This window comes from Botryllus schlosseri, chromosome 4, assembly GCF_051294905.1.
Source record: "Botryllus schlosseri isolate E-star chromosome 4, Bs_hap1, whole genome shotgun sequence".
In the NCBI taxonomy this organism is placed as follows: Eukaryota; Metazoa; Chordata; class Ascidiacea; order Stolidobranchia; family Styelidae; genus Botryllus; species Botryllus schlosseri.
In genome coordinates, this window is record NC_137239.1 from 21,535,532 (window position 1) to 21,561,514 (window position 25,983).

The window sequence follows — 25,983 nt, forward strand, 5'->3', positions numbered from 1 at the left end:
ATGTTCATTTGCAGAAAAATTTTGGGCTCTTTCCAAGCTCGGCCTCTCTCAAATTGAGCGGTTTGGGGTGCCCCAGTTACGGTCCTGCACAAAATGAATGAGTCGAAAACGAATGATCGCGCAAACTGCGCTGTTTGGCGATAAGTCAGCTCGTACCTGTTCTTTACTTGTCGCTCGCATGTCGTCAACTGATATGTCTCGAACTTTAAGGTCAAATCGAAAATGTTTTCAGCCCTAGTGTTACCTCACGAAGTTCTGAATCAGCTTAAAATTTGATGTTTTATTCATTTTATCAATCGACAAGCTTTCATCATTGCATCTTGAACTTAAGGTATAAAATTGTAATATGCCTGGCGGACCGGCACTGGTCCGCGGACCGGCGGTTGAGAACCACTGCTCTAATAGTTCTATACATATAGGGTACCGGAGAATGTTCTGATAGAACAGTGGTTCTTAACCTTTTTTCTCCAGTGCCCCCTTTCGAAAATTGCCTGGGTCTGGCGCCTCCTATTTTAAGGACTGTATAGTAAAAACAATGAGTAAGTGGTCGAAGTTAGGTTTGGGGTTGGGACTTGACTATTAGACCACTCGACCAATTAACGGTATAATTGTATGTGCTATTTTCGGGATCAATTTCAGGTTGTTATAACAGCAATCGGGTGAGGCCTACGGGCTCATAGCACTTGGTTAGAGATCGATGCACACATCCCGAATTCTCCTCTGCGATTGGCAATACGGGGAAGATAATTGTATCGGGTTTTGCTTTATTGCTTTGTGTGACTACTAAATCAACTGAGAATTTGGTAAAGATTTGCTCATATTAAATTTAGAACTGCACCCAGTCAGAGTTGGATCAATTGTAATTTGTGATTGAGATGAATGTAATAAATTACATTTTTTCATGTGATTATAATTGTAATTGTAATTGAAGCATTTCTATTTTGTGTAATTGTAATTGTAATTGTAATTTGATGAACATTTTGCCTAATTACAATTTCAATTACATTGTTATTGAAACCTGACAATCACAACATAAAATAATTAGCCTCTTCACATCGGTGGTCCATGCGTGCCTCGTTACCTAGATAATTCAGTCATGCTAAACTGTTTCCCATACTTCAGTAGCAACAAAAAACGTAGCGAATTACAATATAGGCTAAACCAGTGGTTCTCAAACTGGGGGCGTGCCCAATTTGTTAGGTGTGACCGCATCTGAAAGGGGACGCGAAGCTCCGGTAAATTGAAAATTTTTACCGCGCTTGGCGCGATTTACCTCAATTTCATAGTTAGGCCATTGCTCTGTGTATAGTTCAAATTTGATATTGGATATTTCTTTCATCAACAGTAATAACCTTCCATGCCATCAAACTACCTGTATGGATTGCCAACATCTGGTTTCATTGTTTGATATGACGATAAGAGAGGCACGAAATATTTCACTGTCATAAAGGGGGGCGTGTCTATAAAAGTGGGCGAAGCTAAATCTTAATCTTTTGAAAATGGATAAACAGCAAATAAACTTTTCTGAAACCAGTGCTGAACCATTTCCTGCACCACGGCCAGAGTTTTCTTTCAATATCTCTGACCAATACTGAGGCTTGCTGCAACAATTGCGAAAAAGAAATTCAAGTTTTCAACCAAGGCTTCATCAAACTTGATCGCGCATCTTTAGAGATGCTATCCCAATCTTAGCCAAATTTACTGGGGCCAGAAAATTTTCGCACCCTAATGTTCATCAAATAACAGTTTTTGAGCAAGTGAAAATATAAATGCGAGCCAACATTTTGTAATTCGTAGTTATCAGGAGCTTTTTTCCATTTGCATTTATTTTAATTTTACACACCTTATCATTATCATCCTTATCGCTGACGCCTTACCAATTACATTTCACTTGCCTTATTCAGCTTTGTGTATTCGCTTGATTACATTTCACTGCCTGTCTTGTAGCCTATTCGCTGATAGTCGTTGCCAGTCGTTCAAACTTTTGGTTGATAATAGTCGCTTGAAAAAATTTCTGTGTTTATAGTTTTCAGTACTCATGATTAGGAATAGTTCGAAAACGTTCTAGTTGTTCTTTGATTAAAGGGTGTTCTACGTACCATGAATGAGACATGAATACCTTGAGATTGTTGCCAGATGGCACCTCTCTACCGACCCAATTACATGTTTAACACTAATTGTAATTGTAACTGTAATTGTAATTAATTACAGGTTTACCAGTAATTGTAATTGTAATTGTAATTTGATATTTTTAGCATTGAGTAATTGTAATTGTAATGTAATTGAAACATGCAAGGAAGTAATTGTACTAGTAATTGTAATTGTAATTCAACTGAATTAATGTAATTGATCCAACTCTGCACCCAGTTACTAACTTTAACATGAATGGGGGAAGCAACAACAACAACGAGGAATTCTACGTCGAGTTCTTAGATATCCAAATCCTGCACAGAGCTCGATTATCGCAAACTGGAATTTTTCAAAATGCCCTAAATTTATGTACCGAGTTAGCCCATGATAAAACTGGCATACGCAATCCAGGCGATTAACTCTATAACAGCTTATATGCATTTATACAAAGCCATCGCGCAAAGGAAAAGAGCTCTGCATATCGCGGAAGACAGGGGTGCTAAACATACGCATTCGGCCCGCCAGACGGTTTCATCCGGCCCGCGAAGCAATTCTGAATAAATGGGGGAAATGCTTGTATTATCCAGCACATTTCTAACAAATGTTTTTATTTTTAGTGCCAAATACTGCTATTAAATAATCCCTCACGCCAACAAATGTCGGATATGTTCATAAACCACATTATATCCATCCGACAACGGTGTCATGGTTTCACTGTAGTCACCATTAGGAATCGATAGCAGACATTGACGCCAAATTACAGACCGGCAAAAAGTGCACACTGAGTTCAGATAGTTATAAAAATATGAACCAAAAAGTAGTTCTTCATCTCATTGCGAAATCGTTATATGCAAGATAAACAGACACTAAAATAGCAAAAAAATCTAATTGAAATATCAGTCGTCGCTCTGCTGTATCAGTTTAATCTCAAAAGGCCCCGGCCTCAACAGAAACCCGATTATAGCTATTTATTACTGATAAACCAAATTCCTCCGTCCACGTTTACAGTTGAAACTCCTGTGTTACTCGCAAGGCATAGCCAGTCGGACGAACGCCAGATTAGGACTAAAATAACGTGAGCATAGTTATATGCCAATTTATATCGTCGTTAAAGCCACTGTTTTAGAGGGTTACAACTGTATTCAACCGGCCAATCATCGTGTATTTGCCAATTTCATTGTTTGCGATTAAAATTGTCACTACAATAGAATCCTTATAGTCTTTAATAGAATATAATATAAACGACAAATTTTGATACATTCCGACAAGGTCTCAATATAGATAGAGGGTGCATGTCTCACTGCACTATGTAATACTTCACTTGTCACCTTTCTGCATGTGTATTACACTACAAACATATTATATCGTAGCCAATTTTCAGGAGTACAGCTTACTTCATGCGTTTCTAATATATAAAAAAATACTAAATCTTAGTGCCTATGACGTCATAAGGAACAAGGTTTTGGAATCTGGAAAGTTCTTACCCACTATGATGTCACAATATCTACATGTTCAAATCCAAAATCGGCTTTTCGAAGTACAGAACTTCAATAGTGCAGCAAACAATACGTTCATATTGTTAAATTTATTCCACTGGAAGCTTTTGGACTGGCTCTCTTCAGCAGTGAACGCCAGTAAATTAGGTTAAAGGTCAACTGCATCTTCATAGACAACTTTGCGGAATCATGTTCAGAATTTTTTTTCATACCGAAATTGCCGACTTTCCGTATTTCAAACTAATCGGAAATTGCCGTAATTTGGACCGAAAGTCCCAATATTGGTATGTTTACAGAAAAAGCGGAATGTTCATTGTGACGTCATGTAGTTGACATCTCTTCTGGCCGCTGCAGATTTATGCTATAGGGTTGGCGGTCTTGCAGTAGCAGGGCGCTTATTTTAGTTAGTTATGGCGGAGGTTTCGCTTGTAATGGATTCACCAGGCGAGTCCGAGTACTCAGATGTCGAATGTAAGTATGCTTTTTCCTCTCACTTACGAAATGTTGAAACGAGGACACGTTTCAAGTGTTGATGTGCTCGATCCCATATCAATGGAACTTCTTGCTGCTCCGAAAACGAGGGGTCGTTTGAGTATGATTATTGATGACTAACCTAAGGACGTTAGTGATATATAGTATGATCAGCCTAGCTTGTTCAGCTTAAGCCGCTTGTCTAGACCAAATGAAATACACCGGTATGTGTAATTTGGTGGTGGAGAACCTCCTTCCAGTTATTAATCTTGGTATTATCAATTACAGTTGAGAGGATGGAGGTTGCCAACTTACGCAAACTATCAGGGGAGAGTTGAAGTGCTGCAAACAGGTCCCTCGAGCAACAAATGAATTATTAGTGCATCACAGCATTATCAGGATTTCAATCAGTAGTATGTATTGGAGATTGTCTTGCTATAGATATCAACAGGAATATTGTCATATAATTATAACATCCAGTTTGATGCATGAGCGAATGAGTCTCATTCACATGAAATGTTGAGTCGGGTGCCAAATAATTACTCGTCAGTAACACAACAACTACGCTTTTCAGGAAGCTGAGAAAAACTTTACACGGAAATTTTCTTTGCTGGCCACTGGGATTCTGCAACAAAAGCCAACGAAAAATCCTGTCTGCGCATCCGATCAAATCCAGTACTTTCAAAGGATTTCAATTTTACAATGCTTCGTGAAGGAATAGTTGTATTGAAAATAATAAATGCAACATAACCAATCCATCAACAGTACTACTGTGTCAGGGAGAGAAATAAAGAGTTTTGTGTCCAGCAATAGCTTCTTTCAACTAATTTTGACGATGCCGTTAGTCGAATGAGGATGAATCATCACAATAGACTTGGTCGACTCGGCCGTTTCTGGTCTTGCTTTAATGAATGCGTCAACTTCATCATTGCAGGAATCTAGAGCAGGAGTAAAAATTAGGGATGGTGTTAACGTGAGGATCACGTTCGCGTTCTGTGTGTGAACCTCGTATATTTAGAGGTTCACGTTCACAAACGAACCTTGGTAGGTTCTGCACTGTGAACCTTTTTCATATATTACAATTTTCACTTCATTATAACCGCATCTTTGGTTGAAATTTATTGCATTTTAACTGCGGGCCACTCTATGCGTTGCGCTGGCAGCACAAAAAAAAACACTAAACGAGCATGCACCTTGATAATCTCTTAAAATTTACTTGCTTTGTTACAAAAGTTTGCTCGAAATATCAAGTTTTCCGTTCGTGACTATTTAGTGACTCTCTGCTGTGAGCTTAACCCGCAATCACACAACATCAAGAGCGAAATTCACTAGTCCTACATGTAGGTAGTCGCGAGCGATGCCTATTTGACCAATCAATGAAATTGATGTTGTTGTCTGAGGTAAAAAATCTAGCAGGCGTACGAGTCAATCTTGATTTCATATGTTTATTGTATAATGAAAACCAAATCCGTGCGAATGGGGTGTTGTCTACTGCTGTATAACTTGGTAATGGGGTATATGGTTAGCAAGTATGAAAACCCGTTTTACACTCTGCTCAATATCAACGTAGCAATCAGGCGCCGTCCGGTTTGGCCATTAAGGCGTAAGAGTAAGCTTATATTCCCTTACAAGTCCTCGTCGAAATTGTTGGCAAAGCGACGGAAGATAGTGATTTTATGACATTATTATATCATATGATTGACCCAGTTGATACATTGGGTGACGTTTAAAACGTCAATATGTACTTCAACATTATGGCATTATGTGGGCCGAGTCGTCGCTATCGCTAGGTATCGTGTTCATTAATATATAGGCTATCACTTCACTGATTTTTAGGGTTGGAATTAGCAATATGACGTCACGTGACGTCATGAGGTTCACGTTCGCGTTCACACGAACCTGAACCTTTCAGAGGTGCACACCATCCCTAGTAAAAATATCACTGAGTTTTTTAACAAAGTCGAATCGAAGGCAGTAGGCCTATACCAAATGCTGTTCGGAAGTATCATAAAAATGAAGGATTGCCAACTGCATCCTACCTAACTTTACGACTATTATTATGATAGTGATAAGTTTTCATCTTTTACTGAGCGGTCAATATTGATAGGTTCAGTCACGGATATCTGACACTCCTCATTCAATAACTAAAGTAACTAATATGATTACATGACCGCATATGTACCGTACACAAAAAGAAGTGTATTTTCAAAAGTAATAGCAACTATTCCGTTAATAGGAGGTCAGCGATATATAACCATTATACGTCATGAAGTCAGCAGGTTATGAACTCTCTTTATAGTAACTAATGCATTTATAGATCTTTTTTTTCCTAATTGATTTTCAATTGTTTTTAGTTCAGACTATTACGTACACTTCTACTTACAAGTTTTTCAAGGCATACATATTTCAGTTATTTGCACATGCACGTGAGTGTAAACAATAATAATACTTCGATGACTACCATACCACAGTCAATACTACTATAAGCGGTTAGTTACACTCTTACAAAACTATAGCTGACCAGACATGGGGTGATTACTTTATGAATGTAATCGATTGCGATTACGATTACTTCGGAATCACGCGATTACGATTATGATTACGATTACAGCAAAATCAGGAAGTAGTCGATTACGATTACGATTACATTGGAAAAGTAATCACGATTACTCACGATTACATTTGTTTTGCTTCTTAGAACTATACTTTTAAATGATATATTGGAAGACAATACAAGGATTGCAATGAAAAGGCCTAATGAGATATCAACTCTCTTCATAGATCATGCGTCATTTGCTTATAACGTCATAATATACCAATTGCCCAACTTTACAGTGGATGATTTATCGCATCCAACAATTTGCATTATTGCCAGGTCTTTACCTGCCGCACCCCAAATTCCTTAATAGGGTGGGGAGCGTGCTCGAAGGGGACTCAAAAGTATTTCGTAAACCAACATAAATTATAGAGTATTTTCGAGAATTTAAATAATTCTTGAAAATGTTCTTCGAGCTTTGCGATTCAAATGTCTCTAGTACAGGGGTCACCAACGCGGACCAAATGAGTTGCCCGCGGTCGCTGTAGCAAATATCAAAATAAGAGATTTGAAAGTTGAAGCTGGTTTCATATGAGCAGCAGTTGAACATGGTCGGCCGACCCCAAGGAACTTACGAACGCAGTCGCTCAGGACATTGCTTGTCTTCTTCCACGCGGCGGCTCAACGGGAATCTATAGTTAATATTCCCGAGTCTCGACGCGGAGATTGGCGCTTCGGCGCGCACTGCAGCAACGCAACTGAGCCCGGAGGAGCTGGTGTGAGTTCCGGCGAGTGAGCGTTTTTTTGTTCTTGGTAAGGGGAAGAAAGCCGGCTCAGTGCTCTGATTGTCTTACTCTAAGTGACGAAATCCAACTGAACACGGATAAACGGCGGGAGTAAGTGGTAACCCGTCGGTCGTCGCAATAATCAGTACACTACACAAGAAGTAGCTTTTTGTTTCAAAACGGTTGGTGACCCCTGCTCCAGTAGATAGCTGGGTTTGAAATGAATACCTTTTCCCCTAAAAAAAACATTCATAGGCTATTTTATGGCAACAATCATTTCGGAGCCGGTCAATACCGCGTCACGATCACACAACACACCAAAAGACGTGCAGTTTCGGACAACCCGAAACTCCACGGGATGTGATACCAAAGAAATACCTTGGCCGAAACTTGGGGTATTCGTCCATTGTCAATAGCCGCGCTGGGTGGGCGTGACTAATAACTCCTGTCCTTCCAATCTGGGCCCACAATGCAAATGTCACCCGGCGCATCCACAAAGGAATATAGTCATGACAATTTGTGTGTGCGTCTCACAAAAGGTATTCTTTTAGTCTGCTACGTTTGGGCGAGCACAATATTTATTGATTATACAACAGACTGGAGGTCGCGAAATAACAACATACAATAAAGTAAATATAATGCCATACCAGATGCTATGATTATGAATTACGTGCCCCAGCTCTACAGGTAAATCTGACACTCGGGGCTGAGAGAGGTTACAAATGAATAGTAATATAATGCAATTACGAATATTATTGACGAATTCAGTTTTGAAAATTGACCAACGGTTGGACAGGGGAACGAATTGTTGTTTTGGCTGAATTGCTGATTCTAGCTACAAACCACGCTAACATGTCAGGCTATATAAGCGGGTGGTTATGGCGGCAGGTCCAAATGCTAAGTAAGGAACTGTGAAATAACGATTGACGCCCGTTTCAAGTAGTTATAAGAGAATAAGATATAGTGAACATAAAAATTCTGCCTTCAACTTAATACTTATACTGCGAGCTGCTGTTACGAGAAGTGGCTAAGCACGGCTCGGTTATGATATATATCAGCAGCTGTTTATTTGTAATGCTTCGTTGCGGAAACTGCAATGTTTTATTCGACGAGTACAAAATTCCGAATCTTCGTCAGGTGCACGTGCGTACGTAGGCCTCCCGCTCGCCAAGCAGCAACGGTAAACTGCGTTTAACTAAGCACAACCAAACATCAATACATAAGTTACTATTTGAAACTATCGGCAGAGTGGCGATCAATATCCTGCTGCGAGGTAGGGGCTTCTGAAGTGTATTGATAACCTGATATACACCAAGGGAGGTGTTCTTACAATAACACTACAATATCCATCGCATGTCTGTTTACTGTGTGTGGATACTTCTTACGCAATGAAGTACTAATGTGTGGATAATGCTGACGTAATAATGAGTCAGTGGCGTTTGAAAACAGACGTTTGTGCTATCGCTAACGTGGTCTACTATCTCATTCTTGTTCACGAGTATTCAGTTTATGTCATAGTCCTTGCACAAAGAAAAAGTAATCGTTCTTTCACAAAAAAATCGATTAGATATGGGAAGTAGTCGATTACGATTACGACTACTTCGGATTTTTTTTCGAATGTAATCGATTGCGATTACGATTACTTCAAAATGCTGTAATCGGCGTAATCGATTACGATTACTAATCGCGATTACCCCATGTCTGTAGCTGACACAGTACATTTTCACTTACCGATTTCGGACACTTTGTATAGCTTTAGAAGTGCGTTCCTCTGACATTACCACAATTCCACTGGTGCGTGGAAATAAAGTATGAACGGCACTACTGCAGTACGTCGGCAAGAGTTGCCCGTGTTCAGCAGTCAGTTTTCTTGGGTGTTGCGTATCTCGGATACTTCATTGAAGCAAGATACTTGTTAGTGATTCGCATTTGAAAATGACTCTGCCTTTGGTTGTCTATAAGTCCGCACTTTTGGTCTTAATGGCGTCCGGTCGCTTGTCGGTATATGGATGGGTTTTGGCGGCGATGTCAATGCATTGTAGGTACGGCATATTGCGTATTGGACCAACCATATGCGACATAACATCTGCCTCTATGAATTGTCTCCTTCACAGCTTTCATGATCCCACTCAAAGACCCAAATCCACAGCAAATCTAAGCAATAATCCCACCTAACAGCCAACAGAAATAACAAGGACTTTTGTTGTGTCAACTACTTGACGTCATTTCACGGCTGGGTGATTTCGTTTCCGTTTTCCGGAATTTCGATTTGTAATTCAAATTACTTGAAAACTATCAGGTAATTTCAATTTTCATTATTTTATTCATATTCCTAACCACATAATGTACGAAATAAGGTGAAGTCATTTTGAAGATGCAGTTGACCTTTAACCAAGTTCGAAATATAGAAAGAATTTTGTCGTTGTGACGGGGTTCCACTTGTGAGAAACAATGACTCACGGAGGACTTAATCTGTTTTTCAAACCTGTTGCAAGCTGTGCCTATCCACGGGAGATGCAAATAAACTGGGCACCTTCTCGGTCCAAACGGCTCATCTTTGAGGAAATCTTGTATTTTACGTTCAATAGTTACTTTGACAATATGCTCAGGATAGCCATTGGCAAGGAAAATGGATTTGATAGTATTTATTTCACAATCCAGTTTGTCATTACTGGAAATCATCAGGGCCATGTGTACCAGGGTTCTTATCAAATTGATTTTACGTTTCATAGGGCAAAACGAATCCCATGAAAGATACTGACCACTGAATGTAGTCTTACGGTAGACAGATGTAACAAAATTATTGTTCATCCTTTCAACAAAGACATCCAAAAACGGTATCGAATTGTTATTCTCTTTTTCAACAGTAAACTTCAAAGAAGGGTGAAGGTTATTTAATTTGGCCAGAAACAAATCACATTGAGCTTCATGACAAGACAAAAGTGTCATCAACATAGCGATAGTACATCAATGGACGATCGGCACTATCCAACAATCTCTTTTCATGAAACCCAACAAAGATGTTAGCCAAAATGGAGCCGAGTGGACAACCCATAGCCAAACCATCTGTCTGTTTGTAAATGGTGTTATTAAAACTAAATTCAACACCGCAAGTCGCCATTCGCATAAGTTTTACGAACATTGATTTGGAAAATGGCGGAGATGGAAGCTCACCACCATAAAGTGCATTGGCGCAGATCTCTATATGGTTTCTTCAAAAGGGACATTGGTAAAGAGGCTTGATATGTCAAAGGAGCTGAGGTATACCTTGGAGCCATCGTGATCGATATTATTGATAATATTAGCAAACGTGAACGAGTCCCGAATGCAGTTGTCATCATAGAGCGCACTCATCGGCTTAAGGAATTCCACCATTCACTTCGCGAGTTTGTGGTACGCCGGTCCAACCATCGATAATATTGGGCGAAGGGGCACGTCTGACACGTCCCACGTCAAATTAGGAATTCGCAGGGTGATGACATGTCTGCTTCATCATCACAGTCTCTAGTTACCATGCATGATTATGACCAAGTAACAGCATGTAATTCTGCCATCGGACAGCACCTATTGAAACACCCAGAGTGTGCAAAACATTACAATATCAATCAGTTTTCCATAGTTGCTCGTGGTCGTTCTCTTTTTCATTTAAAGGTCCTTGAATCAACCATTATAACGCTGCAAAAGCCGATCCTCTGCCGCCAAAAGGCACATCTCTACAAGCTGGGAATCTTCCATTGGTGTTGTTTTATCATTCGGCTGTTTTACAGCTGATTTTGTGTGTGCTGTACCGTAACCGTGCGCTGTTTACTGCCGTTCTCGACTTGTGTACTTGTCATTATTACGTCACAACGACAAAATTCTTTCTATATTTCGAACTTGGTTAACCTCATTTACTGGCGTTCACTGCTGAAGAGAGCCAGTCGAAAAGCTTCCAGTGGAATAAATTTAACAATATGAACGTATTGTTTGCTGCAAAATCCAAAATTTTTTCGCGTTGCTCTTTTTGCGTTACATTCTCTTTAACACCTGATGAAAGAGCAGAGCTCCGAAAGCTCGTGTAAATAATAAAGTTATATTCATGAGCTTTACACCCCTGGCGTAAGATGTTGATGGCCACATTCAGTTTATGCCGAACGAAATATATAGCCAGCACTATGTGCAATCCATCCATGACCAATGTGTTCACTGTGTTCGCAGTGGCATTTTCTTACACAGTCTGTCACGGAAAGCAAGCATGACTAAGCGCCCGAGGCTTCACCGGAACAAGCTTCCTTTACGTGGCGGACCTCCGCCATAATTCATACATACTTTAATCGATTCTACGGCACGTTAAAAGCAGTCATGGATATCACACGAGCGTAAGGCTGCATGAAAATATTCGTCACGGATTGTCGAATCTGAATCGACCGGTTGCAGGTATGCGTTTGAAAGCTCCCCGAGCCGTCATTGCGGTTGCGGCATTAGCCAATGTTTTGAGTGTGGCGGCGTGTAGGGAGCTACAACATGTTACTGTATTCTGGAATTCAGGGGCGTACTCTCCGATGTACACAGAAACGAACGGCCTATCTTTCCTAACTCCTTACTGGGTGCACGGCGCAGGGACAATGACGAACGAGGGTTTGAAGCAAAGCTACGCACTTGGGCAGTACCTCCACAACAGATACGCACAGCTTCTAACGCAACCGTGTTACAAGGGAGCGCTGTATGTCAAATCTACGGATGACGACATAGCGATATCAAGTGCACTGGCTGTTGTAGCGGGTATGTCCCCGATCTTGCAATTCGACAAGTGGAACGGTAGCGACACAGCCTGGCGTCCTATACCGATTCGAGTATCCTCACCAAATGACGATGATTATCTCTCTCTCCCTAAAGGCGGCGATGAATATAATTCGCTGCGGGACAAAATATTTTCCTCGGACTGGATGACGGATTATGGGAACAATCAATCCGATTTATTTCAAACGTTATACGATAAAACGAAAATGACCTGGAATGTAACAAACATATATAAGATCGCGACAGATGTATTGATGATACGTCAGCAACCTACATTATCACTTTTCAGTAGTATTTTGGGTGGTGATGATGTCATCGATGCACTGCAGCAAGTTTATTCCATATATTTGGGCAGCTTATTTACGGACTTCTCCGGGCAATACACAACAGCCGTCTCTAAACTACAAGGAGGTGTGCTTTTAAATCGCGTGGTTCAGGATATTCAGAGCAGGGCAAATGTATCGAGAACAATGCCGATCCTTACCGGATACTCTGTACCCACCACAACTATGGTTGGTCTGCTAGTTACTCTTGGCAACTACGATTGGGTGGCGCCTGATATGTCGAGCGCAATCATGATAGAGCTGTACAGCAATAACGGAACTTATCAAATAGAAGTGTACTACAGGAACGGGGTGAGTACGATAAATCCACTGAGAATTTACGAATGCAACTTCAGCTGCCCGCTGGAAAACTTCACTGATATTGCAGAAAGATTCTTAGCAGCAGATGTTGGCGGTGGTAGTAGTAGCAATGCAACGGCAGACGTTAATGGAAATGACGACAGCAGTGACGACAGCTCCATTACCGCCTGTGATGGTATACTAATAGGATTCATTAGCGCCCTGGCTGTTATGTCGTTTCTGTCGATCGGCGTAAATATATATCTCCTTGTTAAGGCGCGGGCGTCTAAGAAATCAAAAACGGATGGACGCTAAACTGACGGTTGTAACTGTAATAAAGTTTGAAGCAGCTTACGTGGAAACGCGCGATATCTTGCATTTTGCAACGGAAGTCGGGTATATAGCGACATTTGATGCATTCCTGTATGCACGTGAAACGGTGAAGTAGGTGCATTTTGCACTGCCAGCAGCTGTTAACTTATGGAGGCGTATGAATGAGGAATATCGTGCGATGAGCTTGAGTGAAAGTGGACCAAAACGATCGGGGTATTATGTTGCACGTGGAACGATATGCTTTGTTTGTTCAGCCTTGACTATCATAGACACGTGGTGAGCATATACCGTGGTATTGTCGATGTGAAGTCACATATGCCTAGACCCATTACTAAGTGTATAGTCTGTAGACCAGGGGTCGGCAACCTTTTGGTAGTCACGGGCCAAATTTCGAGTGTACAACTTTTTCGCGGGCCGGAATTTTTCTTAATGCTATATTTTATGGTATATTGTCCTACATTGGTGCAATCCCAATTATACCAATAACAAAACATACTTATTTATGGTTCAACAACGCAGAATAAAAGTGACAATTGACGTAGCTTGCTTTGTGAAAGGTTTTCAACTTGTGGTAACAAGTCAGATGAAGCAAGAATCATACCATATTTTAAATGGGCGTCCGAAATAGTGATCTGAGCTTGCTGTTCGTGATTTTCATTGTTGATTACTATTGTTTACATGCGTACGTGCTACCAAAAATCAATGCAATTTCTTTTGCATTGTTGGTCAAGCTGGGATAAAGACTAATTTCAAGAACGTACTATTTGTAAAGTCATGCAGCGATATGCTCTTTGTATGAAATTTGTCATTTAATTCAACTGCATCGCATTTCAAAACGGCCCATTTGAAATTTTCAGGCCATGGTGTTGTCGTCCACATTAAACGGAGTACTGAATAGTCGGAATTTATTTTGCAGAGGAGGAATTTAGGAAAAGCGGGTGAATACTCAGTAATTAAATTTCGGGTGAATATTCAGTAATTAAATTTCGTATCACAGTTACAAATGTAGTGTTGGTACAACGTTTTCTCTCCTCCAGTATAGGAACCTGAGCATAATTTATTTGTATTGTTGACATTCCCAGGGTCGCAAATTTGTTTCGAATGCGCCTCAACATCTCATGTATTCAGCTGTTTTACCCGAAGTTGCAAATCCAATTTGTTCAGATGCGACCTTAAATGTACAAAGAAAGTAAGATTAGATAACCATTTTCGATTACAAGATTATGAGTCGGCGATATTTGTATTTTCGAGGAGAGTTGCTATTTCATTTCACAGTTCGTACACTCGTGCAAGTATAGCTGCTCGACTTAATGCGCGAACATAGAAGATATACAGGAAATCGCCATATTAATTCTCTGCTTCAAATGTAATCTGGCGTAAATGTTGGTGATTCAGTTTGTGAGACCAAATCATATAAACAGTTTTCATCATTGTGGCCAAAACATTATTCAGGTCTGTTGTCTTGGCGCACAATGCCTTCTGGTGAATTTAACTATAAATAACTAACCTACGGAGGCTAGTTATCTATAATAAACAGTGTAAGTTTGAGATTTTGTCATTGCGTCTGCAATGTTCCAAGCGTTTTTGGCGGGGGCATAGCGTATAGTGGTGACGATAAGCGCCTACCAATCTGGCGGCCCGGTTCGATTCCCGTCGGAGGTTTATCTGGGCTCCTCTTCCCCCGCGTACGGCGACAAAAAAGTCCAGAAAAACATCCGAGAGAAGAAAGAAAGCACTCACTAGGAATGGAAAGAACTTGTAGAAAGGGCCGCGGCTTCAAAAAGATCAACATCGAAAAGAACTGTGACATCGGGCACTCTAGGCCGAGGTGGATGTTAGAATAGTAGGATCGCAACTGCGTGTCGTTCGACATCCTCCTATCTGTTCACGACATAGCATTGTGTTTTATCGCATTGCACGTTGTGTGTGACTTATTCAGATGAAAAATATAACTCAACGATTGATTGAATGATTCCAGCAAGCAGAGGAAGGACACCTTTATTGTCACACCCCATCAGAGTGGTACACCCTATAAAAAGTATGGTGCACCTTCGGTTGCGAGACACACCCGGTTGATAAGTACTGATGTAGTCTACTCTACAGACAATCTCCATCTCCTACTTCAGCCACCTTCGTTTTATGGCATAACAATAGACTAATACGATGTACGCTACTTATATCGTAGCAATGCCGCCTTCTTTCCAAGCAGTACTGCACTGCAGATTGAAATTCATTATGAAACGGCGGGTCGTATTCTTGTGATAACTAATTAGGATGTCGCGGGCCGGACGATTTCGCTTGCCGACCCTTGCTGTAGACTATGATACTCCTATTAGTTAGCGAATCATGGCACGGTTACCCTTTGTATGCGTTGATATCGCTTTGACGATGGTCGACTTCTCTTTGGGGCGGAATTCCTAATCGTGTTTCGAGTTCGCGAGAGAAGGCGTAAAATCAAACCATCATATCATTCGGCACGAAGACGTCACCATTTGATGGAAGAGCTATTCAGAGGCTACCAGAGGATCGCAAATTAAATTCAAATGTCATTCAAAGGTCAAACAACTCTGAAGGGCTGGATTACCGTTTCACAAATGCCTTTCAAATGGATCAATATTACGAGGTGGTCGCAACTCGCAAGACTATGTATGGGAAATCATAAAGCAGAGGCTGACCGGACTACAATAAATCAAATATGTGGACCTATATGGAGGGCTGGTGTTACATAATCATATCAGCCGAGTCACGATCAAGGAACTTAAAATGTCTGATGTTCGATATTCATGGGTTTGTATGTAAAATGGTCAGCAAATTATAACCAAAGCCCAAAGGGATGCGTTATCACAAAATTTTGTTTTTGGTCGCAACCGATTACACAATAGGAGGAGAACGGCCTATTACCAGAAGCTGTTAGTATGATATTATATAGTCTCAAGACGCCGCGTTCTGTCCGCTATAGATTAGGGTTGCCATACGTCCGGAAATTCCCGGAAATGTCCAGAATTTTACTGTTGAAACTGCGTCCGGGAGGAAATTCTAAAGTATGCTAAAATGTCCGCAATTTTGAAGGCTTGAAGTAGGCTAAAAATTGTTCGTAGATCAACATAAACAATTTTATTTTGAAGCAGAAAGCTTTCTTCGCGCTGCACGCGATTCAGTGTCACATATATTGAATTTATTATGGGGTCCACCATTCTGGCAAAAATGCAATCAAAAATATATCTAAACCGGGGTTTCGTTTGCTTTTATTCTTGGGACCGGGAAGATGTTGAACGTAATCAGCTTATAACATAGGCCAAGAGTAAGTCTGCGAAAAGGTGCTGATCTTTTCAGTAATCAGATTATCAAAGTAATATAACAGGTTGGAAACCATATTATAGCAGGTTGTCAAACACACGACCGGCAAGCCGTATTCGGCCCCTGACGATATCTGTTGCAGACCAAATGCAAATACAATGCAGAATACAGAAATCACCAGACCTTACAACTCAGAACCTATGTTCCACTTCTGTATACAGTCGACAGGCAAAGCTTTGATACGTAATGTTAACGGAGAATATGTTATTCACACTTTATTTAAAACCCGCTAGTAGGCGCTAAATAGTCATGAGAATTTGAGCCACAAAATATGGTAAGTTGGTAACCCTACTATAGATTAGGGTTGCCATACGTCCGGAATTTCCCGGACATGTCCGGAATTTCACTGAAAAATCTGCGTCCGGGAGGAATTTCTAAAATATACCTAAATGTCCGGAATTTTGAATGCTTGAAGCAGGTTCAAAAGTTTTTCGTAAATCAACATAAACACTATTATTTTCAAGCAGGTTTATGCTATTCAAAATTGTTCTTGGCGCCGCGCGCTAGTTTGAAACGTATAAGGATATTAGTATGGGCTTCAGGCACCACCATAGCCAAAAAATGCAATCCAAATAAATATAAATAACCATAATTTACTGAAATAAGTCTGATTGTAATCGCAATTATAAGCTAACGGTATATTCCTAGAGTTGGTTAAGGCCGATTGGATGCTTCAATCACATACAGTGGCTCCAAATATTGTGGGGTCGTCCGCCTTTATCCAAAGATCGCGATGATGTTTAACGTAATCAGCTTCCTATGCCGTGTGTAAGTTTGGGCAAGCTGATTTTTTTTTAGTAATCAGTTTATCAAGTTTTGAGCTTTGCCACGGAACATTTTCAAGTGGGAAATGAGGTCGCGAGCATAAGAGGTTGGAAATCACCGGATGTGCAACCTGCTGGTGCATTTTAGAGTAGCCTAATATATCGAAGAATCAATATTATTGACAGAATTCAGACATAAAATGTAACAGCCAAATGCATATAGTAAGTGCCCAACAAGTTACATCGACTACCCTAAGGTGGGCCCAAGATCAGTGCTTTGGGGAAGGGGGGGAGGAGAAAAAATGTTGTTTCGGACCTGATTAAAACACATAAACAGATAGCCGCACCGACGTAACTGTATAGCAGGGCTGTCAAACACAATCCTGACAGGCCAGACACGGCCCGCCAGATGATTTCATCCGGCCCGTAGAGGATGCTATTGCTAACCCTAGCAAGTAGCAATCACCAGAGCTCACATTACAGATTGCCCAATTCATGACCTATGTTCCACTTCGTTCCTGTATTGTGTATACAGTCGATGGGCGATGTTTTGATAGTGTGACGTCATACTGAAGGTCAATGTGTTACACCTCATTTTGAAATCCGCTAGGGGGCGCTAAAGAGTGTCCGGAATTTGCTACACTAAAATATGGCAACCCTACTATAGATGTATTGTGAACATACTGAGTATGTATCCAGATCTGCGTGGTTAGTAACGAAGAACTGCTTCTTTTTCGTAGTACTCATATAGACTTATCCTACTTTCACTGCTTACTCAAGTGGGTACGATTTGAGATCAAGTTCCCGTCTACTAAACAGTCGGATGTAATTGTCTCTGGATCACGGTGACACGGTATATTTTCGTAAATGGCTCAGACATCTAATGTTGCCGCGAAGATGCATCTTAAAATTTCGAAGTAACCGTTCCTGAACAAAGAAGGTGTTAACTCGCAGGCAACAAAGTCTCCAGGCGAGCGAACAGCATCCGCTTGGTTACTGTAATCTGCAACGGGCCCTTATATAACGGGGAAGGCCACATTAAATGGTTTGGCAAACTCACAATCAGACTAGTAACGCATGTACATTAGGGTTGTTCAAAAAAAACTTTTTTTCCAAATCTCACTCGCCTACTGACTAAATCGTCAGGTTGTCCAAGAAAACGATGCACACCAAATTTGACTCAATTCCAACCAGTCAAGGCCGTGCAATCTTGAATTGAAATTTTTAATTTATTAAAAATAATTTAAAAAAAAATTTCTCAAATTTTTTTGTCAACCCCTTGAAATTGTTGAGCTGGCTTCAAAGACGATGCAAAACAAATTTGAGTAAATTCCGACTAGTAGAAGCGGAGCTATTTGAGTTTTTCGTTGATAATCCCCGGATCAAGGATAATCCAACAAATATTAACGAAAAACGCGAATAACTACGCTTCTACAAGTCGGAATTGACTCAAATTTGTTTTGCATGGTCTTTGAAGACAGCTCAACAATTTCATGGGGTTGACAGAAAAATTAGAGAATTTTTTTTTCAAATTTTTTTTAATAAATTAAAAATTTCAATTCAAGATTGCACGGCCTTGACTGGTTGGAATTGAGTCAAATTTGGTGTGCATCGTTTTCTTGGACAACCTGACGATTTAGTCAGTAGGCGAGTGAGATTTGGAAAAAAAAGTTTTTTTTGAACAACCCTAATGTACATTGTACAGTGTACATTAGAGTCGCATTGTAATATTAAAATTACATGCCCATATGTTTGCGAATTAAAATAGTACCCCACTGTCGGACTACCGAAATCTGACTGTAATCACGGATCAGAATATGCATTGGGTCAAGATCCAACAATCATTCCAAAATTGTCTGTATATAATAAGTGATTTTGACCATCTTGCTTGCGACAAAAAAAAATTAAGTTTCATTGGAAGGAATAATTGTGTGTCTTGTTCATCTGAACAAGACACACAATATGCAATGCGATAAGACACAATGCGATGTAATGGACGGATAGGAGTATGCCGAACGACCAGCTGTGATCTCTTAAACTTGCATCCGCCTCGACCTAGTGCAGCTGCAGATGTCACAGTCCCTTCTTTTGATGTTCGTCTCTATTCCGCGGCTCTTTTTTGCTCTTTCCATTCGTTGTAAGTGCGCTTTGTCATCGGGTCTTTTTCTGGGCTTTTTTGTAGCCGTAAGAACAGCGACGCGGGGGAAGAGGAGCCCAGAAAAACTTTGGACGTGGAGCCGAACCACGGAAGCCTAGGCGGCAGGCGCTTACCGTCGCCACTACGCTAGCTCCCCCGGTCGAATACATTAATACAGAATATTGGTGCACAATATGAACCGTGAACCAGCCCCTATGTGGAAAGATGAAAACTATTTAAACAAGATTGTTAACTCAAAATAAGGCGATTAGAATGAACATTTACTGAAAATCAGTATGACCTATGCTGTAGGAGTCGGGCGTGTGTCTTGGCCTCAAACGGACCCCTGAGATTGGCTCCGCGAGCCCCTGGGGCTCATATGAATCCCGGTTAAGAACTATTGCTCACTGCTCTACAATGTACATCTGCATTTATGGAGATGAAAACTTCAGAGCCCTCCACTGCAATCCATTCAATCATATGTTTCAGTAGACTGCAGCCATCGGTTGATGTTGTAGCTTTATAGTTATACCATGGTTTTCTTGGCATACAGACCTAGAGTTATATGGAGTACAAACTATGGTAACTAGGTGGCGTTTTGAAAGCTTTATGTTGTTGTCTCCCTGTCTCCCTGTCTCTCTGTCTGTCTCTCCCCCCTCTCTTTCTGTCTCCTCTTTTTCTCCCTCTCTCTCCCCCTCTCGCTCTCCCTCCCTCCATCTCTCTCACTCGCTCTCTGTCCATCTATCTTTCTATCTCCCTCTTTCTCGTCAATGATGCATGTTTCTGTCGTGTCCGAGACTCCGTCATCTGAGTGTTACTACCAACATCTCATTCCTCTCACTCCTCACTTTCATTCCTGGATTGTTAAAGACTCCGTAGCGACGTCGAGGACGCGGGTCGCAGACCGACATTCGATACTTATAAAACGGTAAAACAGCGCAAAGTTGTTATTGATGAGTTCACCTGTCAAATACAAAATCACACATTTCTAGCTCATTTTGACTGACTGGGTTCAAATGTTTCAAGCCGCTGTGTACTGTACATAATTGTGTACGAAATCATTGATTGATAACATCAGATTATATAAACCATTAGGCCTATCGGCTGTTACGCCAAATCGAGAATCCACGAAATGTAAATAAAGTTCATAGGGTTAATGGCAGTGCTGGTTTGCACTTGATATAGCCCATAGACGTATGAAACCGTCACTATCGACACTATCAAATTGATGAGAAACCTATTTAAAACGAATGAAATTTGCGTGATGCGGTAAAATGATGTATTGTCGAATTGTTTTAAATTCTGCCTCTTTCTTATATGTAGTACATACCATTATTTAGTGCACCTAATAGTTCCACTGCAATCTGCATTGCAATTATTTGAGGATGCCGGTGAGCTCTTGTTTAACCATATGTGGACTGGACGTTCATCGGCGGGAGAGTGAAAACGTCTCATTTTTCTGAAGTACCAAGTGGCTATGCCATCCAGAAAATCACCCCAACATTTGTAATCATCACAAATGCAATTCTCCTGTTTGATAGCAATGCAAATTGCTGCCATATATATATAAAATCCACTCCGTCGCAGTAATGAGGTTCAATTCCTTCCATTACATCTGTGGTTAAAGAATGAAGATATTACAAATTGCTAAATACCATTTATTGTTATCCGACTATCACCAATATTTCCTATTATTTTTACTGGTTTGATTATTACCTTATATATATATATTATAAGGTGTACGAAATTACAACTCTTTGCCCTGTACCTAATATTGATCACAGAGAGAAACTTCATATTTGCAGATCAACGGCTTCTCGGGTATTTTCGTAGTCAAATGTTGCGATATATTGACATTAAACATAAGAAACAAGTACACCTGTATATTAGGGGTCTTCAAAAATCATTTTTGAAGCCCCCAATACTGTATATATATTTTACAGTATACATCTTATTCGAGATCCAACTAAGCTTGACCCCCTCATGTGGCTCGTACAAGCAGAAAATTCGAGGCGAGTGGTTATGACGTGTCGCATCTCCCTCGGGCCACATATATCAGTAACATCACAGTGGTTCAAATGCCGAACCAACATATCGCAAGTGGATCTACTTTCTAGCTAAATCAATTTCAATGACGTTATGCTAAGATTATCGTTCCGGTACTTAGCGAAATACATCACGACATTAAAATATATATCATATCCAAGAGGTATTATACTTAACCTTTGTAAAACGGAGCGTAATTGAGTAATAGGATTTGTTCTGGATTGCTCTAAAAGGCCTTCCACAAGTAGGGCGATGCCGATTAAAATCGGACGCGGTCTCCGTTGCGATGGCACTGCCCATTAGGGCTGTTCAAAAATAAATTTTTTTTCCCCGATTCAAGCCGGTCACCTCTTAGATCGTCAGGTTACCCTAAAAAACGCTACACACCAAATTTGGTTCAATTCTAACAAATATAGGGCTCTGCAGATCCAATTGAATTTTTTAATTTAAACAGGAAAATTTTAAAAAAAATTTCAAATTTTTCTGTCAACCCCATGAAATTGTTGAGCTGTCTTCAGAGACGATGCAAAACAAATTTGACTCAATTCCAACTAGTAGAAGCGGAGTTATTGGAGTTTTTCGTTGCTATTTCTCGGATTATCCTTGATTGGTGGATAATCCTCGATTTATCAACGAAAAACTCACATAACTCCGCTTCTACTGGTCGGAATTGACTCAAATTTGTTTTGTTGCCCATATACGCCGTGGATAACGGAAACCACGTCTGACAAATTTCTAGCTTCACTCCGGGAAGAGTCAGTCATGTCTTGGGATAGTGTAGAATGCCTTATTTAGACCATTTCATGTTATTAATAATTTCATGATTTCAAATCATCAAAAGATTGCGACAAAATGAAAAGATATAAGAAGTAGTCGAAACCACCTAGACTCTAGAGCAGTGGTTCTCAACCGCCGGTCCGTGACGACTTTTTTACCGGTCCGCGAGGTATATTAGGATTTCATACCTTAATTTCAAAATGAAAGATGTTGAAGGCTAGTCCCTTGGTAAAATAAATGAAACGTCAAATTTTAAACTGATGCAGAACTTCGTGAGGTAGCCTTAGATTAGTACCGGAAACGTGTTCAATTTGACTTAAAGTTCAAGTTGTTTCCGGTGACGACATACGAGCTGACTCGCTAAACCGCGCAATTCGTACGATCATTAATTTTCGATTCAATAATTTTGTGGATGGCCACTGGCCAGGTATCGCTGTTGCCAGGTGTTTTCGTGCGGCGCATTGTTCTCGTAGTAGGCTGCTTGGTCCCACTCTAAAAGCTTCATCTCTCGATAATATCGAAGAGATGCATATTATTCGAGTTGGCGCGGTCAGTTAATCCACGGCCTTCGGCACGAAATTAGCCTATGTTTATCTGGGCAAGTCAATTTGACCTCGACTCAGCACTCAGCAGACATTACCGTACAATCACATGAATACCATCATTAACATATCTAATTACGACCAAAACCATCAAAATGCCCCTCTCTCTCTCTCCGGTATAGGGGTGGCAAACTTGCGGCCGTAGAAGGAAATTTGTGTGGCCGTGGACAGTGGACACGTAATTCAATTAGTATGTGTTGGCGGCCGTCGATATGACAGTCGAATTTACGAATTGACTCCCGAATTTTTGAGATATTTTAATTAATCTTGAAATTTTCTTCCCGCTATGCGCGATTCAAAGGGACTTCAATTTTCGATTTTAATATAGTCGTAACGCCGTTAGCAATCTGAGCCCCACAGTACAGATGAGAAGAGCGGAGGAAAATGATGGTCCCCATGTGGAAATACCAACTTGGATTCGAGCTCTCCTCACGAAAGAAATTTGTGTCTAGTACGTTTGAGGGATTCCAATATCTTTTCACTATACCAGTTGTTCTTAAACTAGGGAGTGTGGAAGCATCCGAAGCATGGCGCGAAAGTGCGGTCAACTGAATAAGTTTTACGTGCTCCGCTCGATTGACCTTCTTTTCATGGTTATTGCTTTGCGTTTAGTTCTAATTTTACATCTCAAAATTCTCTCGTCAACAGGCATAGGCTTCCATGCCATCAAACTATCCGTTGGAATTACCAGCATTCTGGTTGTATTTTGGATATGACGATCAAGGGGCGCGAAATTTTTCACTACCACAAAGGGAGACGTGTCTACAAAAGTTTGAGAACCACTGCGCTAAATCGACAATCCTGATAGGAGGTCAAGAAATAACAACACGAAGATGCATCATCATTTATAATTCGCCCTAAATGTTCGAAAACTCTCCCTACATCAACTCTACCGATGAATCTGACCCTATTGTCTGAGAAAGGATAACTATTTGATAGTAATATGTGAAACTACGAATATTAATGACGAAATTCATTCGTGAATCGGAAAATTTTTTCGCGCTTTGCGCGACCATGTCCGATTCCAGTAGTTATTTATTCATAACATGACCACTATGTAGCGATTTCAGTGCGTCTAGTAAGACGATATGAATAAGTACACGTGGACTGGACAGTTTAACATGGGTATTTCACGTCCAGTTAGTTCATCATTACCAGTGTCCTGGAATGCGGTCGCAGGCCATTTAAGTTATCGAATTGCGGCCGTGAATAGCAAAACGGTTGGCATCCCTGCTCTAGTACGACACTTGCAGAAAAACAGCTGCATCCATTACATTTGGGGTTGATTTCAATTTTTTAGATCCACCGGTCCGCCAAGTATCCTTTGAAATTTTACCGGTCCGCGAGGTGAAAAAGGTTGAGAACCACTGCTCTAGAGTATTGTTGTGAGTTCCAAACCCTCAACACCAAGTACACTTTTAGTACCACTTAGGGCCGTTGTGAACGGTATGCACTAAGTTCGGTGATGAAGTGAGCCGTTGACGGAAGGGAGTTCTACCGGGTACAAGTCACTCAGAAGTGGGGCTGAATGCCCCATGTGATGAAATGCCACCAGTTTTTAGGGTGGCTGGCAAAGTGCCATTCGGTCCTATGGATATAGCTCTGCTATAGTTCAGGTTTAGTCATCCTGTCTACTGTTAGCGACGCATTCAGTTATCATCATATACATAACAGTTGAACAATTTTAGTAGATGCTCGTCAAGTAGTCTTCCGACCTGTCAGACAATTAGTTGTTTACTTTCCAAGCCTTTGCTTCCGAACTTTGCTATATACACATCAATTAATTTGCAATTTTCCGAAATGCAAATGTTCGAAGTGATATTTTGGTGTTGTGCTTTTAGGGTGAGGAGATGCTGCGCTCAGTGCGAAATTGACAAACAACTGATCTTGGACTGAAATGCCAGTGCCCATTATCTTCGAAAACAGTATTCTTGACTTGTGAGATACCATTGAAATGCTGTGGGCTTCTCAACTAGTGCCCCATCGATGTATCAGCGAGGGTGTCTGCCCCCGTGGGAATATCGGTATCCGCCAACTTGGAATGATATTTATGGGACTGCTCAATGACGTCACATTTCCTCTATCGCGATCCTTGGGCATCACGCTTGCCTTACCCGGTATTCCTTGCTATAAGCATCGTAAATTGCCAGCGATTTAAAATGTGAATTATACATGCGCCACCAAATAACCATGACCACAGTTGACTTCATGACCACGTCTCTTGAGTCTTGAATGTCCTCGTATCGCTGTGATTGTCTGTTTCAAGTATTAGGTAGATGCTTTGTTGCGCCGTTAGCAGACGATATATACAATCGTAAGCAAGTATTAGTGTCAACTTGCACTGAACTAATAAACAATCTGGTTGTCAGTCTATACTCCGAATCGAACTATCGCTCCACTGACGATACTGTCATACCAGCCAGTGCTCGGCCGAGTAATTTTGGAGTCTGATTTGAGGCTACTATCATGGCGTAAATCCCCCGGTAAGCCAATCATTGCCTAGTTCTCGTCATGCTTTCCTTATGCGTGAACGTAAGCAATCTTGGTGCGCTCGATTGCGTTTGTCGGCTCAACAGAAGGTACAAGAGTTCTTTCCTTTTCAGTACACCAAGACAGATCAATAAATATCATTAAAGGTAACTTATTAGTAGGGCAAGTTTTTGCAACTTTTGCAACTTTATTTCACAGCTTCCAGGAGCTTCCTAAATACTCAGAATATATGTAGGATGAAGTTTTAAACAGTTTGGAGGAATCTTATATTGCAGCTTTTTGCAACTTTTCCGATTTTTTCATGCTATTTTTTTACAGCAACTTTTATCATGTATTGCGCAAAATAAAAAGGAGTGATTTAAAAAAACGACATAAAACTATTTCTAGTATGGTTTTGTGTTTGATTTGCTCAACAAAGAGCTATGTGATTGATTAGTTGCATCTCAATGTTATCTATGACACAATGGCGTGCAACTAAAAGTTCAACAACCCCAGTCAAGCACGACAGTGCCTGAACTGTATGAAAATTGATTGTTTGATTGATTCACTGGCGTTTATATTTGAGGTCCTTCTCCATTTGTTGGGCGCGCAGGTGAGACTGTCGTTCATTACATTATCACTATGCTACCTTTTCAGGCTATTTATTTTGTGAAAGTC

At 40.6% G+C, this 25,983-nt stretch overlaps 1 protein-coding gene and 2 long non-coding RNA genes across 3 annotated transcripts; 2 read left to right on the forward strand and 1 right to left on the reverse strand.

Moving 5' to 3' along the window:
* The first annotated feature begins 3,691 nt into the window (after positions 1 to 3,691).
* Positions 3,692 to 4,855, forward strand: LOC145437399 (uncharacterized). The gene is made up of 2 exons (XR_013914651.1): positions 3,692 to 4,097; positions 4,672 to 4,855. It is a non-coding gene; the product is annotated as an uncharacterized LOC145437399 (long non-coding RNA).
* LOC145437398 (uncharacterized) lies at positions 4,804 to 10,420 on the reverse strand. The gene is made up of 2 exons (XR_013914650.1): positions 9,150 to 10,420; positions 4,804 to 5,035 (listed from the first exon to the last, which is right to left on the reverse strand). It is a non-coding gene; the product is annotated as an uncharacterized LOC145437398 (long non-coding RNA).
* A 1,416-nt stretch (positions 10,421 to 11,836) lies between these two features.
* On the forward strand, positions 11,837 to 13,135 carry LOC145438016 (prostatic acid phosphatase-like). Its single transcript, XM_080315379.1, has one exon. It carries the CDS (start codon positions 11,837 to 11,839, stop codon positions 13,133 to 13,135), a length of 1,299 nt encoding a protein of 432 aa, XP_080171505.1.
* Positions 13,136 to 25,983: the final 12,848 nt, after the last annotated feature.